This window comes from Marmota flaviventris, chromosome 18 (genome assembly GCF_047511675.1).
Source record: "Marmota flaviventris isolate mMarFla1 chromosome 18, mMarFla1.hap1, whole genome shotgun sequence".
Classification (NCBI taxonomy): domain Eukaryota; kingdom Metazoa; phylum Chordata; class Mammalia; order Rodentia; family Sciuridae; genus Marmota; species Marmota flaviventris.
In genome coordinates this window covers 57,287,789-57,306,635 of record NC_092515.1, presented here as the reverse complement: position 1 = coordinate 57,306,635, position 18,847 = coordinate 57,287,789, and the positions used below count along the sequence as shown (strand labels likewise).

Sequence of the window (18,847 nt, the reverse complement as noted above, 5' to 3'; positions counted from 1 at the left end):
TCACTGCATCCCTTGTCCCTAGAATGGCACAGGGGATAGTCCCTTGCAGGCATGGCTCATGGTGCTTTTCCTCCTTTGAATGAACCAGTGGGAGGCCAGCTGCGCTCTGCAGCATGCCAGTGAGGCCCTATTGACAATGAGTACTAAGGCCCATCCTGATGACCAGAGGCACCAGGCAGCCACCAGGGACCTGTTTCAAGCTGTGGGCAGCGTACTGGAAGCTTCCTTGAGCAATGGATCAGAAGAGCCCATAGAGACCAACAGTAGCCAGGTGGGTGTCCTAGGCCAGGTGCCGACCTTATACCTTCTGCATGACCAGCTCACACTAGCAGTTGTAGGTGGATCTTTCTCCCTACCTTACAGATGAGTAAACTGAGGCACAGAGGTTAAAGTGTTTCTCAAGGAGCTAGAAGAAAGGTTCCAGAGAGCAGCACCTCTGGGAGGCACTGTGGTACAGTAGGTAGAGCATGGACTCTGGAACCAGGCAGCCTGAGTTTGAATCCTGTCTGTCACTTATGGGGCTGGTTACACAATTTTGTGAGTCCCAGCACTTCTCTTTAACAACATGTGACCTCCCCAAGTCACCTATACTCTCTGCACCTCCATTTCAAGCCAGGCATTTGGAACCTATATAAGTGCCTACTCTTACCATTGACAGAGCCATCTTTCTCCCTCACTCTCCTGTCCTTCCCTGGTCCCTGCCGGAGCTCCCACACTAGCTTGCTGAGAGTCACCATAGGTGGTACAGGACCACACTCCATAATGATATTCTCTGGCTTCCCTTTTCAGACTGCCACAGTGCCCCAGCTTCTCAGGGTTGCAGAGCATGTTCAGACTGCCCTCCTTCTGGGGACACTGCCTGGGGGCCTTCCAGCCACCCTGACCACCCCTGCCATCTCTGTGTACACAAACAGGTAACCAGCTGCACTGTGCATCCCCCCAAAACCTCATGCTCTAACCTCACTCATTCCACACCTACATCCCAAGACCCTGTGACAGCAGGCCTAGGAGACCAGACCTGGGGTTTGGATAAGGGATGGGCTTTAGACCCAGGAGGGCTTTGTACCTAGAGAAGGTCTTTGTACCTAGAGAATGTCCCTCTCAGATTGGTGAGTATTTATACGGGTCAGGAAGGGAGGCATCTAGTGCCAAGCCCAGGGTTAGAGCCACCTGAGTGAACACCAAGAGAAGTTCATATCAGAGATGTGCAGGCAAGGTGGCTGAGTGAATGGGGCTGGCCCAACATGTCTAGGATCCACGGGGATCCCATGTCCTGGTGTGCCGGCCAGGAAAGACCTGCATGGATTCAAGACACACTCACCTCGGGCCTTTCTCCATGGGGGACTCATCTCTCACCCAGCACTGGCCCAGCACTGGGTGCTTTCCCCCTCTAACCCTCCACCTGACTGCAGGGGATGCTGCAGATGTCGCTGTGTTTCCCTGCACCAAATGCCAGCCTTGCTCTCCTGGGTCCTTGTTCTGGGGTTGCTTTCTTGGACCCCAGGGGAAGTTTCCAAAGCAGCATCCAGATCAGAGCTAGGATTTGAAACCTGGTCCCCCTTTGTTCAAATGGGACAAGGTCAATGACCAGGAAAGATGGGGCTGGGAGCCTATGACATGAAAGGTTGAGGGAGGTGGGGGAGATAAACCTGGAAAAATGTCTACATCTGTGCTCATTTATTCATTCAGAAATATTTGTTGTAGGAATTGAGGGGGTACAGCAATGAAAAACCTGGCCAAAGCCCTGTCCTCATGGAGTCTCCAGTCCAGCACAGGGGACCAGATGCCTTTGGTGCCACATCTACTGGCTCAAACATGTAGAACTTTCTAAAGGCATCAAAATATAGCTGCCCTCTCTGCTGGTAAAGCTGGGCTCCCTGCAGGGCAGAAGGTATAGAATCTTCCTGACTTTCTCCTCTGTCTTTTTCCATCCTGTGGCCAGAATATACCCCCGGAGTCGGCAAGGCTCCCCAGTGCACGTTGCTGCTGCTAACTCTGTGGCCTTCACTCTGCCTGCTGTGGCCCCCCTCTTCTCTACAGAGGGCAGCCAGTCGCCCGTGGATATAAGGGTAACATAGCAATAACCTCTTTGGGTCAGCCCTTTATAGTTCACAAAGTGCTGTCGCGGTGTTCGCTCATTTATGTGGCTAGCAGCCCTGTCAGTTACATAATATATTATGCTTGTTTTATAGATGAGGTTCAAAGACTTGCCAAAGTCACAGTAAGGGGTAGAGCTGAGATTCAGTCCTACAGCTCTGGATACCCAGATCCTTCCTGTTTCTCAAATAGTCATTGGAAAGAGAGCTCTCTAGGTTGAGCTCCATAACTAGGAACTGGCAAGACCAGGGCCCTTCCCATCCCCAAATTAAGGCCCAGCAGACTACCAACTCCCTGTACCTAGAGAGAGCAGACGAGTCTTCCCCTTAGAGACTGACTGTCATCCCTTGATGTCCTTGGGGCTGGTTCTAGGACTCCCTGTGAATATCAAAATCTGTGGATGCCCAATGGCATAGTATTTGCACATGATCTATGCGCATCCTCCCAGGTACTTTAAATCACATGTGATTACTTGCAATAGTTGATACAATGCAAATGCTACGTAAATGGTTGTTAGACTGCATTATAAGGAATAATGACAAGAAAAAAGTCTGTACCTGTTTAGTCCAGATGTGACTTTAAAAAAAATACTTTTGATCCACAGTGAGTTGAATCTATAGAGCAGAACCCAAAATATGGCGGTCAGACTATACTGCCTTTGAGGGAAGGATGATTTGGATGGTTTTATAGTCTAGTAACTGCTCAGCCAAAGCAAGTCTGATTTGAGCTCTCCAGGGCCACCCTCGGAGGCCAGAAACATAGCTTGAAAAGCAGCAGCTGAGGCCAGGTCCCCCCACCATCCATAGGGCAAGGGCTATTTGCGCCCTCTTAGGACTTCATCATTCATGAAGGAACTGTTTACCTCCAGCCCCTCCAGGCTTTAGCCAATGCTCCCTGCTCTTGGTTTCAGATGATGAGTTTCCCAAAGAGCCCCTTCCAGGCTGGAAGTCACTTTGATGTCAGCGGAACTGTCGGTGGCCTTCGTCTGACCAGCCCTAGTGGACAGCTCCTCCCTGTAAAGAACCTATCGGAGAATATCGAGGTAGAAGTTGAAGTGCAGTCAGATCCAGATGGCACTCTGTTTCATTTTCCAACCTGGAAGGATCAAAAGTTGTCCAGTTATGACAACAGTGGTTAAAGAAGAGAATTATTCAAAATGATCCTTACCCTACCTTAACCATTGTATTTAACTTGCAACTACAAATATGTGATCATTTACCAACATTTGGGTACGTAGCAAGTTTTCTTGGTTATATGAAACCTTATCCCTGGAGCCTGTGAATATGTTCCCAGGGACTTTGCAGCTGTGACTGAGTTGAGGATCTTGAGGAGGGAACATTGGCCTGGATTACTGAGTGAGCCCAGTGGAAACACAAGGGATCTTATAAGAGTGAGCAGAGGTGGGTATTGACTACCCCAGGGGAAAAGGTGATTTGATAGCAGAAGCAAGAGGTTGGAGTGACATGAGGCAGGGGCCCACAAGCCAAGGGATGCAGGTGGCCTCTTGAAGCTGGAAAAGGCCAGGATGTGGATTTTCCCTTAGAGCCTGCAGAGGAGCCAACCCTGCCAAGTTTAGCCCTGTGAAGCTGAGTTCAGACTTCTGGTCTCCAGGATCGTGAGATAACAAATTTGCATTGGTTTACACTACCCGGTCTGTGGTCATCTGAGGTGGAAACCATAGGAAACTAACACCACAAGCAGAACTGGTTTCAGCTCCCGGGCCTTGCCCTGCACAGTTCTGCACTGAAGCCCTCATGCTGCCTGGCTGGCATTTCCTTCTCTTGATCTGATTGTTTCTGATGACAGATCCTGCTGCCCCGGCCTGTGGAAGGACACAGTGAGCCAACTGTGTTGAGCCTGACCAGCTCTGAAGCTCTGTGGGTGAATGTGACATCAAAGGAGGCGGCTCTGGGCATCCAGCTGCATGGCAGACCCAGAGTCCCACTCACACTCAGCCTGGGCTACGGCTACCACCCCAACAAGACCAGCTACGATGCCCAAACTCATTTGCCACCGGTGTCTGCTCCAGGTAGCCCTGATCCCTGGGCTATTTCTTGAGCTGCTTCTCAGGAATGACTCCCCCTTAGTCTCCCAATCCTATGTCCTCTTCTTGGGGACCCTCCCAGGCATCTCAGTTTTAATTGTGAGGATCAGAAGCCATGAGGGGAAAAGCAAAGAAAAAACTAAGTGCCACATTTTTAAGTGGCTGGTTTTTGTTGGTGGTGGTATTATTTTTTTGCCAAAATTAGGTGAGTATTTGCTATGTGCCCCGAAGGTGCTGTTAAGCATGCACAGAACTGACCTCAGTGCAGTGAGGTGGCAGTGGCAACTATCAACTCTTGGAGTGAAGATAATAATAGAGAGGTTAAGTAACTGATCCGAGATCCCACACACCAACAAGGAACAGAACTAGCATGTGACCCCTGTCTTTCTGATGTGTTCTATACACTGACCAGGGGTGCCCCTTCTGTGTTCCTGTTATCAGGAGGTAACAGTCCTCCTAGGACAAGGGAGAGAACTTCAGGGTGTTTCCCTACCCTGTCATCTTGGTCCCCCTTCTCCCATGATACCAGCTCCAGTCTCAGTGAGGCTTCTGGGTGACCAAAGCCCCTTCTTACAGATGAGCTGTCCACATGGATCCTGGGCCCAGAGGACCTGCCCTTTGGAGAAGGTCTCTATTATTTGACAGTGGTCCCTGAGTCTGACCTGGAGCCTGGCCCTGGTGGGAATCTCACTGTCGGCATTACCACCTTCCTATCCCATTGTGTGTTCTGGGATGAGGTCCAGGAGACTTGGGGCAACTCTGGATGTCGGGTAAGGAGAGGGAGCAAAAAGAAGACGAGGTGGGCTGGAAGGGAGTGTCTGGCTCCTGTAGGTCCCTTCTTGTTGCTTCTGGTATGGTGTCTCATGCCCCTCCAGGGGCTTTGCATGTACCATTCCTGTGCCCAGAATGCCCCCCTTGCCTTCGCCTAAGCACTGCTTCCTCAAGAAAACTGATCTTGAGTGTGACTAGGTCATATCTCCTGTTGTAAACACAGGGCATGCCCCTCCTGCAGACTGCTGAGCAGGTGGTCTTTGGCCTCTGCCTGTCACTTAAATGATATCTGATTCCCTCAGGGCACTGGGTGCCCCATCCCGGCACTGGGATGCTGTGCTTTGTTCACTACTGGGGACAAATGATCATTGAACAAGTGGATGAGTGACTCAGGAGGACCTCGTGCCATTGAGTTGATGGGAAATGAACTCATTGCTGCACCCCTTATCCTGTTCCAAGCACAGTGTTCTGTGCTTATTTGCATTAGCTTGTCAACTCTTCATAATGAACTTCGAGAGAGTTGTTATTCCACTTTACAGACAATAAAACAAAGGCTCTAGAGACTCAACTAAGTTGCTTCAAATCCCACACCTGATATGTGGAGGAGCTGGGACTCAAGGCCAGGTCCTTCTGTCCAGAGCACAACCTCAGCAATACGTGGTGCCACTTCCCCAGCACTCAGTGAGTCCTGCTAAGCCCCAGGTGGCACATGGATTTATTAATTGCAATCAAACCCCTGTCTCAGGTCAACTCAGCTCTGCCCCCAGGAAGTTGAGGCCTGTGACAATGTCCTGGGACAGACATTGGCCTTGCAGTTATCAGAACCTTTTCTGTTGGACTTCCACTAAATTCCGTGCCCTTCCCAAGGTCAGCAGCCTCCATGTGGAATTGAATCTATCACCTGTCCCAACATAGACCACATGCACCTTCTTTCTTTTGTTCACTGAGTGTTCACCATGACCTGGCGATAGGGATATGGAGAGAAGACCCAATGAGCTCTCAGTCTAGCAGAGGACACAGACAAGAAGCAAATGGCACATGTCTATTAACAACTGTCACATGGGCCCTAAGAAGCCATGTCCCACCAGAGCCACAGAGGGACTCAGAGTGAGCTCCTCCTGGGTGGCTTCCACTGCCTTGTCAATTTCTGCCCTGGCTTTGGGCTGCCACATTCAGAGAGCCTCCAAAACAGTAGGAAGAAGGGGCACATGGAGATGTCCAAGAGAAAGCAAGCTCCCCACACTCCCCATGCAAGCCTCTGAGCCTCAGGAACCAGCCCTGGGTGTGTTTCATCTTTTCTGAAGCCAGCGTATTCCTGGAAGGCATGAAATACCCACAAGAGATATCTTCAAAGGCCTGGGGATCAAGGTGTCAGGATGGTGTGGGGCTGGGGATGTGGACTCTGCCATCAGATAGACTTAGGTTCATTTCCTACACTAGCAGCGTGGCTTGGATAAGTCACCCCACTTCTCTAAGCTTACCTATCCTATAATGGGAATGAGGGATAGCTGCCACATAGAGGTGGGTGGGCTTAGGGGTGTAAAATACTAAGTATGGTGCCTGGCACTCAGTGGGTGCTCCAAAGGTTAAAGTAATTGCTGTGTTAAACACTGATTAGTTGATAACAATGCTGTAAAACAGAAATCAAGGACACAATCACCAAGGGCTTGAGATGGTGGTTGGGAGGCGGTTGGGAATGGGTTGGGGGAAGACTACTTAGCTAAACCTGTTACTGGAAGATTTTTAGCTTTTGATTACAGTGGTAAGCTCTTAGATGCATTGCTTATTATGCTATTAAAAGATGAACCTACAAATGCAGGCATATAAAACCATGGATGTTCAGAGGTCATGTGTGGGAGTATGTATGGACCAAAAATCATGATTAATCCAATGGTGGACTTGATGCTCATTACAGACACAGACATAGAGACATTAGATCATTATACAGAGTTCATTGCAGAGTTGTAAATAAGTAAATGGGTTTTCAAGAGTGAATGGAAAACCACTGAATTCTCTAAATAGCCAAAGAAAGGTCTGAACCTCAGGACCTTTACAGGATAAAGGCAGAATCATCACAAGGGGTCTGATATTCATTTATCAAAGGTGCAACTGTGGTCACAGGAGGGTCCACAGATTACTCACTGATGTTCAAAGGGACCTTATGGGGGGTGTGGCTCAGTGGCAAAGTGCTTGTCTAGTGTGTACAAGGCCCTGGGTTGGATCCCCAGAACTGTCAGAAAGAGAAAAAGAACCCTGTGCTGGAAAAAGGCTGGGAAAGCCACTGACCTCAAGGTCTTTATGGAAACCCTCAACGGAAAGATGTTGGGCCTAAATCAAGACTAGTCTCTAGGCACCAGCACTGAGGTCTTATCATTGGCACCTGCTTGAGTCTCTTCTCTGAAACCAGCCCCATTCCTTCCAGGCATGACAGGTGTTCACGTGAGGCCCACAGCTCTTGCCAAATGATGACTAGGTTTAGGAAACAATGAGAAAAACAATGAGCAACCACAGCACTAACAACCACCAGAAATTCTAATAAAGATTTGGCACTGTGCCCACGTGTGGGACTTGCTGGTGGCTCATTAAGGGAAAGAGATGGTGGGTACAGTGACGCACAATAGTAATGCCAACGACTTGAGAGGCTGAGGCAGGAGAATCCTAAGTTGGAGGCTATCCTGGGCAACTTAGCAAGACCCTCAGCAACTTATCAAGACCCTGGCTCAAAAAGAAAATAAAAAGGGGCTGGGGAAATAGCTCAGTGGTAAATTGCCTCTGGGTTCAAGCTCCGGTACCAAAAAAGAAAAAAAAAAAGGAAAGAGACATGAGTTACCTTTGGGTCATAAAAACAGGGCTGTGGGAGGTTCTTCCTCAACTGGTGCTTGAGCAGAGAACTTTCCAGATACCAGTCTTCTAACCCCTCCATCCTGAGATGGACCTTGGAATAAAAGGGCAGTACTGAGTTGTGGGGTTTATCTATTAATTTTTTTTGAAAGAGCATCAGGTGACTGAGGATGGGAGGCCCCAAATTTGCAAAAAAAAAAAAAAAATGGTTATTTCTGGGGGTAGGGAAAAATTTCACCTGCGACATGTCTCTAAATAGGCAAGGCAGGTTGTCAGGATGTTCAGAGCTACACATTGAGAGTGTGGCTATGAAGATGCTTGCTAGAAATAATGTCCTCTGAATTTGGAAAATAACTTTTTTTTTTTTTTTTTGCAGTGGTAGAGACCGAAACCGGGGCTTCACACATGCTAGGCACGTGCTCTGCTATTGAGCTATGCCCCCAGACCTAAAATTAATTTTTAATATAAAAAGCCCAAAGGAATCCTGAGGCTCCACACCCTAGTACAGTTGTCACACAGTATTCAACAGAGATGAATTCCAGGACTCCCTGTGGAAACTGAAACCCTCGGAAGCTCTAGTCCCTGATAAAAAGATGTAGTATTTGTACGTAACTGATACACATCTTCATGTGTGCCTTAGACCATATCTAGATTACTCAGGATATTACCTAATATAACTAAAATGGTACGTGATCATTGTCAGACCTCATTGCTTAGAGAATAATGACAAGGAAAAGTCTACCTGTTCAATACAGGTGAGCTTCCCTGCTCCCTCCCCCAACTGAGGTTGACTGAGTTTGTGGACACAGAAGGCTGATTGTGGAGGGTCCACCCCAAGGTGGACTTTTTTTTTTTTCTCATGGGCATAAGGGAGTCAGGGATGAGCTCCCAAGCATTTCTACCCATGGTCTCTTGGGGGTTGCAGGTAGGGCCGCGGACCACCCCCTCCCAGACCCATTGCCTCTGCAACCACCTCACCTTCTTCGGAAGCACCTTCCTGGTGATGCCCAATGCTGTCGATGTTCACCAGACTGCTGAGCTTTTTGCCACCTTTGAGGACAACCCTGTGGTGGTGACCACCGTTGGCTGCCTCTGTGTGGTCTATGTGCTGGTGGTGATCTGGGCCAGGAGAAAGGATGCGCAAGATCAGGCTAAGGTGAGGCTGTGTGCTCCAGGGCATGGGAGGGTGGAGTAAGGGAACACCCCTTGCAGGGGCCTCAGGGGGAGACCCCGGGTGAGCTGCTGAGAGCTAACTGCTAAACCAGGCTTTACCCCTAGGGTCATCTCAAGCAAACTGGCCCCTCAGCCTCTTTATCTACAAAAATGTCCCTTTTTATCAAATTGTCAGGAATACAATGCTGATTGTTTACTGAGGACCAGTTTACTCCCATGTAACACAGCAGCCTCATGAGAAAGGTACTGTTGCTGGGAGTCCCAGACCACCCTGAGGTTCAATGGTTTGTAGACAGACTCACTGAGTTCAGAAAAGTGGTTGAGCTCACGGTTAGAGGTTCTTACAGTGAAAGGATGCAGGTTAAAATGAGCAGGGGCAGAGGAGAGACAGGCACAGTTTCTGCTTGTTCCTTCCTGGAAAGTCCACAGATGGGACTTAACTCTCCCAGTCATGCCGTGTGACAGCACACGGGGAGTTCTGCCAACAGGAAAGCTCACCTGAGCGTGGCGTCCTGGGTTTGATTGGAAGTCAACCACAGAGGTAGGGAGCATCCATCTGACTGACCTCAGGTACTGGTTCTCCAGTGTCCATCAACAAAGTCAGCCTGGTAGAGCATGGCCCAAAGTTCCTGCCACATGTCACACTGGGCATAGGCAATCTGGCCTGGCCCATGCCCCAGAAATACAAAAGCTCTCTCGTCACACAGGATTTCCCAAGAACTCAGCCATGACCTCCCAGGATCTATACAATGGCCGATCCTTTCTTTGGAATGTGTAAGGTCTGAACACCCCAAACTTGCTGAGTGTATCCTCTATTGCACAGTACTCCTATCATCTTCAAGAGGAGGTAGCAAATGACCAAGCTGTCAATAAATTGGCTAAAAGTCACCAGGCAGGAGCTGGGATGTAAACTTAGATTCTCCCTGAGTATAGGGCCAGTCTGAGGATAGAAGCATGGCCAAAAAATAGCAGGTTATGCAACAAATGGTTTGAAATGACAGTAGTGTTAATTTCCCCACATATGCATCACGTTGGACTCATGGCAGGGCTTCAATAGTTAAGGTAACACAGAAGTGGGTGCAAAGTTGCACTGTGGCAGAGCTCTGCAACCTCTCCATTCCTCAGCCCTCCTCCCCAGCAGCACCACTCAGGATGGTAACAAGATGACATTTAGTAAGACAATGGTTTCAGCATTTCATGCTACTGTTCTGATTCACTCATGGGATTAAACATTAATATTTAAGTGCCTCAGCTGCAGGTTGGTTCCCAGAAAGCAGACTCCAAGTGTTTATTTTATTTTATTTTTTGGTACCAGGGATTGAACCCAGGGGCATTTAACCACGGAGCCACATTCTCAGCCCATTTTTTATTTTTTTGAGTCAGGGTCTCTCTAAGTTGCTTAGGGCCTCACCAAATTGCTGGCTGGCTTTTAACTCGCAATCCTCCTGCCTCTGCCTCCTGAGCTGCTGGGATTACAAGTGTGCATCACCATGCCCAGCTGAGAGGCCCAGGTCTTGTGATCACACCCAGGCACTTCACAGAGAAGTCACTGGATGCCAGGTACCTCAGGAGGCACCACTTCAAAGAGGTGACCACGGTGTCTCTGACAACAGTGCCTAGTAACAAGCCTCCCACTGCAGGGAAACCTGAGCAGCACGTCTCAGGGGTCACTACAGCCTCTGATCAACTCCAGATTGTTGACCTTGTTTTTGTTTTTGATAAACTATTTTAACATTTCATTCCTTTCAAATTACCTCAGAAGCAAATCTGGTTACAATGTTACAAGAAATTACATGTGAAAAGAGTTTGCATGGTTTACTAGCTCAAATGTGAATGTTCTCAGATTAGTGCCAAGTTCACTTCCAATTTAATCACATAGGGTCATGATTATTAAGGAAAGCAATCTAAACATTTTCATTTTTGCCAATATTTTTTACTGAAAACCCTGCTTTTATAAGGTACAGCTCTCACCAGATGGAATGATAAATAGCATACATAATTTTATTTTTACCCTTTAATTTTCATGAGGGCCCAGTTCATTCTTGGCTGGTGTATGATGGGTAAATGTTTCAGGTAGGGTCCTCTTGACACTGTCCTTCTGTTCAGGTGAAGATCACAGTGCTAGAGGACAATGATCCCTTTGCCCAGTACCACTACCTGGTGACAGTCTACACAGGACACCGGCGAGGGGCAGCCACGTCCTCAAAGGTACCTCACCACAGGAGACCTATGGACTGATCTGCATGTCCCACCCATCCAAGTGCTTGCTCTGCCATAGTGACTTTAGCACACTGGATTTGTGTTCTTGGAATATTTTCCTAGTTTTTCTTTTCTTTTTTTTTATATCTTAGAAAAAATAATCTTTTTGTCATACAAAATATGACCTTAAGCCCCAATATTTAAAATGAGGAGGAGGAGTGGTTCAGGGAGCGCTGGGTCTAGCTGTTCATCTCTCCCTTCTCCCAAAGAATCATGCTGACTTTCAGTTTGTTGCCCAAAAGCAAGTTTACCCACAGAGGAGGTAGTCACTCGGTAAACTTACCAAGGAAAAATGGGAAATAATGTGTGGAAGAGAAGGGGAAATGGAAGGAAGGAAAAATCTTGAATTACACTCTCAATGGGCTGACAGCCGGACTAGGGCTCAGCAGTCTGCAGAGCTGCCTGTCCTCCAGCAGCTGATCAGGGCTATTGAAGAAAATATTTCTGCTACTTACAGGCTCTCTGAAGTCCTCGAGTTCAGTGAAGGAGTGCATGTGGGCTGTCTCTATGATGTCTTATATTCCTTGCTGGTTCCCTCGCCAGAACACATCATCCCCTGCAGCCGCCTCCACGTTCCCTTACTGACACTGAGGGGTCCATGGCGCACAGTTTGGGAACCATCATCACTGTGTACACAGTCCTGGGGAAAATTCCATTGTTTTAGAAAATGAAATCAGGCTTCATGAGAGTAGGGTATTTCTCTGTTTATTTTTTTAATTATATTTTTTATTTATGTATATTTATTTTATTTTTTAAATTTAAAACTTTTATTTATCGCTGTATCTTAGGTCTTAGATCAGCTGTCTGACCCAACATAAGTACTAGGAATCACTTTCATACAGCCAATGAACTATCCATCTCATTTCTGTTGGATGCTAAATAGTTGACCTCAATAGGAGGGGAATGAAAACCCCCCGATTCACAGGCATATGGTCTTAATTGGGTTTCCCTAGGGTAGTGGCTCGCCACTGGGGTGATCTTGCCTCTGAGGGGACAGTTGGCAAGGTTTAGGGCATCTGGCTCCCATGTCAATGGTGGAGGTGGGAAAACACTCCTATAGAAGCTGACTCTGACACAAGAATTGAAGTGCAAATGATTCATCAGAGATGGAGTCCCAGGGAATGAGAGTAGGGGAGTAGGAAGTCATACAGGGGAAGGCAGGCAGGCGATGAAAGGTACCTGATCAAACTGGTTATCTCTGTGGGCACCCGAGTCTAAGGCTACTGGGGGACTCAAAAATAGTGACAAACATGTGTCCCCAGAATATCCCACCTGAGAGAGGAGGGAACCGAGGCACTGGTCTTCCACCTCCCACAATGAGAACAGCATGTGCGGGCCATTCATTCTCTGGCTTTTCTTTGGTTCTAACAGCCAAAGAAAGTCTCTGGGGAAAGAGCCGCCAGGGGTGGCGGTTGGATGCAGTGCAGGGAGCACTACCTGTGTGAGGCTGAGGGCTGCGGCAGCACAGGCAGGATCTGCTGTGATGCTATTTTTGTTTCAGAAAACCAGGCACTGCCGATCAGCACTTCCTGGATAGCTTCAGAAAAACAGATTCCTGGGTCCAATCTGCACTATTCTTACTTGGTAGCTCTAAAGTGGCCCTGGGAGTATGTGTTCTCGAAGCAGTGGGTACTCCTTTATTCACTCCCAGAGCCAGGTACTCAGAAGCACTGAAAACAGACAATTAGAACAGGAAGGAAACCATTTCTTGCCCTACAGCCCTTACAAATAAACATATGAGAAGTTCGAAAATGTTGCCAGCAACCATTTTTTAAATTTAACTTAATTGATCTTGAAGACATGAATGCAGATAGGGCCACCCCAAATCTGCATTCAACTGAAAAACAGGCAGGTCAAAGACGGGAGGAGAGGAAAAGGTAAAAGGGTTGTGCTTCATTGATTTTTGTTGGTTTCTAGCCACCCCAATTAAGCAAGGCCAGCAGGACTCAGTCCCCAAGTGAAGATGGCTACTCTTGGTCTCTGGATTTCAGGTGACTGTCACCCTCTATGGCCTAGATGGAGAGAGTGAGCCCCATCACCTGTCAGACCCTGATTCCCCAGTTTTTGAGCGAGGAGGTGTGGATGTCTTTTTGCTTTCTACCCTGTTCCCTCTTGGAGAACTGCGGAGCCTCAGGCTGTGGCATGACAACTCAGGGGACCAGCCATCCTGGTGAGTCAGAGAAAGCAAACCATGAGGACCTTCACAGTCCAGGCTGGGGGGAGGTACTGCACATTTGTTGCCTTCTTGGCCCTCATAAGCCTCCGCAAAACATGCAGAATGGACCTCCATTTCAATGAGGATGAGGAAACCGGGGTCAGAAGGACCACCTGGTTCATGATCCACACAAACCAGATCGGGAGCAAGAGGACTGGAAGTTACAGCCCTGGTGTCCAGGCTTAGCCTATCCTTCACCCTTCTACAGCAACAATCTGACACTTGTGGCAAGTTCAGAACAAGGTCTTCCCCATTATGTCTGAGGCCCAAACTAGTGACCTAAATGAATGGTGTCAGCCTGCCTTGCCATCAGCAGATGGAGGCTTTAGAACAACACAGCATTTACACCACTGTCTTTAATTAAACCAAGGGATTAAATATCTGTACCTTATGAGCCTCAGCCATTGGGTGGTTCCTGGGAAGCAGACTCTGAGATGGAGATGAGTGTGTTGGGTATCTATTAAGGGGTCCAGGATCAGACCTGGGAAGGAGGAAGGGGAGCAGGATGGGCAGGGTGGAGGTCCAGCTGCAATGCAGCCTAATAACAGGCCCATGGAGAGCTCTGGTTTGGGTCACAGGTCTGGTTCACTCCAGGCCCTGCATCCTTACGTGTTAGTCACCTGACCCTGGCATAGTGACTTACACCCCTGATGGGCCTTCCTCCCTGAAATGAGAAATGCCTGTGGAGAGATTCTCCTCTCAGCACAGTGCAGTGAACACTGGGAAAATGATTTTGCTCTTGTGACTGTCCTTACTGGCTGTACAGTGACAGGGAGAGCTGCTGCTGGAGCTGACCTCCAGGACAAGCAAGATGCTCCCATTTCCTCCTCAGGCCTCCTCAATCAGGGTAGATGAGACCCTTGAAGTCCCAGGTCCAGATAGATGGTAGCCTGATCGTGTGGCTAGAAAGGTGAGACAGGGTCATTTCAGTGTGTTCTGTCTGCACCTGCCTGCACTTTCGACAGCTTTGGCTGTACTGACTCATGGCTGGACACTGGCCCTGGCCAGGTGCCACGGGGAGGGCCAAGAGTTTCCAAATGTGCCCTCCTGCAGCTCATCTGTGTACAAGCCTCAGCCTCCCAGAGCCGGCTCCCCAGCTCCCCACAGGAGGCCAGTTTTGATCAAGGTGCCAAAGTCACTGAAGTGAAATGCAGTTTCTTTCTCCAGCAGCTCCTGTTCTTGGGGTTCAGGGCTGTAAAGGTGTTAAGCTTCAGGGTGCCCAGGGAAGTCTCATTTCCCCACACCTTATCCTCACAACCGCATGTCCCTTTTCCAGGTACGTGAGCCGGGTGATGGTCTACGACCTGGCCATGGACCAGAAGTGGTATTTCCTCTGCAACTCATGGCTGTCCATCAATGTTGGAGACTGTGTCCTTGACAAGGTGTTTCCAGTGGCCACAGAGCAGGATAGGAGACAATTCAGGTTCTTTTTCTTTCTTCGCTGCACTTGGTGCCCAGCAGTATCTGGCTCACAGTACTGTGCCCAACAAATATTTGATGAATGATCAGGATGACATGGAAAATCACTGTTGCTGGCCACTAGTCCTCTCTTTGTGTACCTTTCCCCTAAGTCCAGCCCACCCACAAGCCTCAATGTGGTGGTCAAAGTACTGGACAGCTCTGGAGGGCACTGGCATGGACTAATGAGTACAGGCCTGCCCCAGGAATCTCAGTTCTGGGCACTCTGGAGGGCCTGGGCCCTTGAGCAGCTCCTGTGGTTAAACTCCATTACACTCACAGGAAACAATTTGAATTTTTACTGAAAATCGGGGGCCGTTATTGGGAATCTGCCTTACAATTTTTATTCTCTCAAACCAAATCCCATTTGAATGCAGAGCCAGGAGTTTTTAATCACGCTCTAATAATAATCTAATTATAGCAAAATTAATAATATTATAGTTTATTATACTAAAACTATACCCCAAATAACAGTGTGAACACTAAACACTCATCTGTGTGCTATTACTGTCCCAAATGCATTACAAAAATGACAACTTTGCATCCTTCCAACCATGTGGTAAAGTAGGGTCTGCTGTTATCCACATTTGTTTTAAGAAGTTTTGTTTAATTTATTTTTTTTTATTTTATTGTTTTTAGAAAGATAGAGAGAATTCTTTTAATATTTATTTTTTAGTTCTCGGCGGACACAACGTCTTTGTTTGTATGTGGTGCTGAGGATCGAACCCGGGCTGCATGCATGCCAGGCGAGCGCGCTACCGCTTGAGCCACATCCCCAGCCCTAATTTATTTTTTTAATATATATATATTTAGTTGTCTATGGACCTTCATTTTATTTTTTTATATATGGTACTGAGAGTTGAACCCAGTGCCTCACAAGGTCACAGACAAGTAAACTGAGGTGCAGCTGTTAGCACCCTCACCCAAGGTCCCAGGGCTAGAAGAGAGCAGGCTGGGACCCCGTGCAGCTAGAGAGACCAGGTCTCCCACTCCTCTCTCTCCAAACACCTGTCCCCTCTCCCTGCCTGCCCACAGCCACCTGTTCTTCATGAAAACCTCCACGGGCTTCCAGGAAGGACACATCTGGTATTCCATCTTCAGCGGCTCAGCTCGGAGCAACTTCACACGCGTTCAGAGGGTGTCCTGCTGCTTCTCCCTGCTCCTGTGCACCATGCTGACCAGTATCGTGTTCTGGGGTGTCCCCAAGGACCCAGCTGAGCAAAAGATGGACTTGGGTAATTCCTGCGGTCATGACGGTCAGAGCTAGTGGCTGGTGGACATCAGTCTTCATTGCTAGTCGTGCCACTATGATCCAGAGATTTACTAGGGCCCAGCCACGTAGACATGATCTTAGCCCTCAGTCCCCCAGAGTTAAGCTGACACCATGTGCTTCAGGCCCACCATAAATGACACTGTCAGCACAGACTATCTGACATGTTCCACAGCCCCGGATAAACAAAGACACTTTTGCCAGGCAAGACATCCAAAGGCTTTGAGGTGACATCCCAGGAGTAGGGCCCGGTTGATCCTTCACTGCACAGCCGCCTTCTGGAAGCAGTGGAGGGGACTTGGCTCCTGGTGACTGTGTCTTCCTTTGCCCTGTTCCTCTCTCTTCCCAGGTAAAATTGAGTTCACTTGGCAGGAAGTGATGATCGGGCTGGAGAGCTCCATCCTCATGTTCCCCATCAACCTCTTGATTGTCCAGATCTTTCGAAACACCCGTCCTCGGGTCCCAAAGGAGCAGACCACGGGGAAGCAGGACTGGGGGACCCCCAAGCTGACTCCTGCACCACAGCCCATGGAGGATGGCCTTCTGACACCTGAAGCAGTGACCAAGGCATGCCCTCAAGCTCAGCTTGGGGGAGGGGGTACTCTAGCTCAGGCAGAAGTGGGGGTGGGGCTGGGGCCCAGCAGCCTCAAGCCATTTCAACCTCAGTTGCCAAGATTCACCAACTAATACACATACACACACACACACACACACACACACAAATGTGTACCCACACACACATGTGCTTTCTGAGTATCTACTGTGTGACACAGTCCACTCGGTACAGCCTCCCAGGCTGGCAGCCCACGGAAGACTCCTGCTGCCTTCTGCCCTGGATATGCTTTTATTTCCCATGTGCCTCTCTGAGGAACACAACCTGGAGGGAGTCAGTTTATATCCTAGAAAAAGATGTTAGAAGTGGTGGACAGAAGTCCTGGGAGGTCCAGATCATGCCTCAGTGGGCAGAGTGGGGTTCAAATGCAGATTGCTGAGCCCAGGAGTGTGCTCTTGCCCCAAGCAGCACGCCCTCCCCTGAGGCTCTGTCTGCTCACCCCACCGGGGCTGCCTTGCAGGATGTGTGCAGACTTGTCAGCTCGCTGTTCAAAGCTCTGAAGGTGCCACCGCCAGTCGTCGGTGGGGACTTGGTGGGCTCGATGGACATCAACAACCTCCTGGCTTTGGTGGAAGACCTCATTCGTCCACAGAACACAAGGGGGCAGGGCTTCCAGGAAGAGGCTGAAAAGAGAGGAGAACCTTTTACACTTACTCTTGGATCTGTACAAGTGAATGGTAAGGCCTGGACATTTCTGTGCCCAGAGAAGCAAAATTCTGGAGCCAAGAGGAGAGGGTCACAGGGTGGTGCCCTTACCAGCCTCTGCTCAAACTGCAGTCACCTCCCTTTCTACACCACAGGCACGCAGCTGTCCTCCCAACACCTAGCTGCCTTCACTATGCCCTGGACCCCTCTGGCCCTGCAGTCTAGAATGTCACTCACCCTTTCTCTGCTTGGCCATTTCTCACCCGACATTTGGTTCTGTCTAAGCATCCTTCTTGGGGGAGCAACCCAAGTCTCCCAGGCTCTGGGCCCCTGCTATTTGGCCACCATGCCTCTCCTTACATTCACTGCTCATGGCCAAATAATAAATTGTGTAAAGAGTTGTTTAAAGTCTGCACCATCCTTTCTGTTCCCCAAACTTCATGAAGTGAGAGCCACCCATTTGCCTTGTCTTGGGGTGACCAGTTCTGTGACCTTGGAAGGATGCTTCAGTTCTCTGTGCCCCATGTTCCTTTTCCTGTAAAGTGTCAGAGCTGCAGAGTTGACCCAGATCTGCTTTCAAATGTGTGGGGCAGGACACAAGATGACGGACGACCAGGGCAGCAGTACACATTAAAGGACATTGATTCACAGAGTGACAAAGTTCTTTTCTCTATTCCTACTCAATCCTCCTAATTAATCAAGAAGTCAAGGAAAATCTCAGTTGAAGCCACTATATCTTTAATGCTTCTCTACCACTTGTTGATCTCTTGTTCGGCAGAGGTAGGAGATCTCAAATTCAGTGTCTTTTGCTATAATATCCAGCTAGAATTTAGTAACATTGTCTCATGTCCTACTTATGGCATTTGTTGTGGTTTGATCCAGTCTCCTTACTCTCCTCTTGATCATTTTCCCATCTGGGTCAGCTTCCATCATTGTGACAAAATACCTGAGATAATCAATTTAAAAGGAAGAAAGGTTCCTGGTTTCAGTCCATGGTTGCTTGGCCTTGTTGCTTTGGCCTAGGGTGAGGCAGAACATCGTGGCAGGAGCCTGTGATACAGCAAAACTGCTCACCTCATGGCTGTAATGGGTCTTAGCACTCAGACTTGTCACTGTCTCAACTTTGCTTAGAACACAGTGTGGGTTATAGAATGGGTGATTTGAATTCATAATCTTGGTCCAAACCCCTATGATTCAATATTCCAGGGGCAGGCCAGGCATGTGCATTTCCAGCCAGGCACCTTGCTGCTTTTCATGCACCTTGAATTTTGAGAGCCACTGTCCTCCAGATGAAGTCCCATCCCCTTACTGTAGCACTTGGGCCTTTGTAGCCAGGCCACACTGACCCCATGGTCATGAAGGTCATCCTGGCAGGGCTCTGCTTTCAGTGGACTCTTGGCCCTGAGTTGGGAGGCTTTGGAATTAAGGACACAGCCTGACTCAAGATCTCCCAATGCAATA

At 48.6% G+C, this 18,847-nt stretch overlaps 1 protein-coding gene and 1 long non-coding RNA gene across 2 annotated transcripts in view; one reads left to right on the top strand and one right to left on the bottom strand.

Moving 5' to 3' along the window:
* Positions 1–18,847, top strand: part of Pkd1l3 (polycystin 1 like 3, transient receptor potential channel interacting) — an 81,360-nt gene that overhangs the window by 39,329 nt on the left and 23,184 nt on the right. Inside the window, 13 exon segments of the mRNA XM_071604159.1 lie at positions 89–289; positions 808–914; positions 1,943–2,069; positions 3,008–3,139; positions 3,904–4,126; positions 4,718–4,911; positions 8,679–8,909; positions 11,033–11,134; positions 13,177–13,355; positions 14,677–14,823; positions 15,894–16,093; positions 16,478–16,686; positions 17,202–17,418. Coding sequence (XP_071460260.1) covers positions 89–289; positions 808–914; positions 1,943–2,069; positions 3,008–3,139; positions 3,904–4,126; positions 4,718–4,911; positions 8,679–8,909; positions 11,033–11,134; positions 13,177–13,355; positions 14,677–14,823; positions 15,894–16,093; positions 16,478–16,686; positions 17,202–17,418 — 2,269 coding nt within the window.
* Positions 17,256–18,847, bottom strand: part of LOC139702641 (uncharacterized) — a 35,288-nt gene continuing 33,696 nt past the window's right edge. Inside the window, exon 3 of the long non-coding RNA XR_011705212.1 lies at positions 17,256–17,364. This is a non-coding gene — a long non-coding RNA (uncharacterized lncRNA). The remainder of the gene's footprint in view (positions 17,365–18,847) is intronic.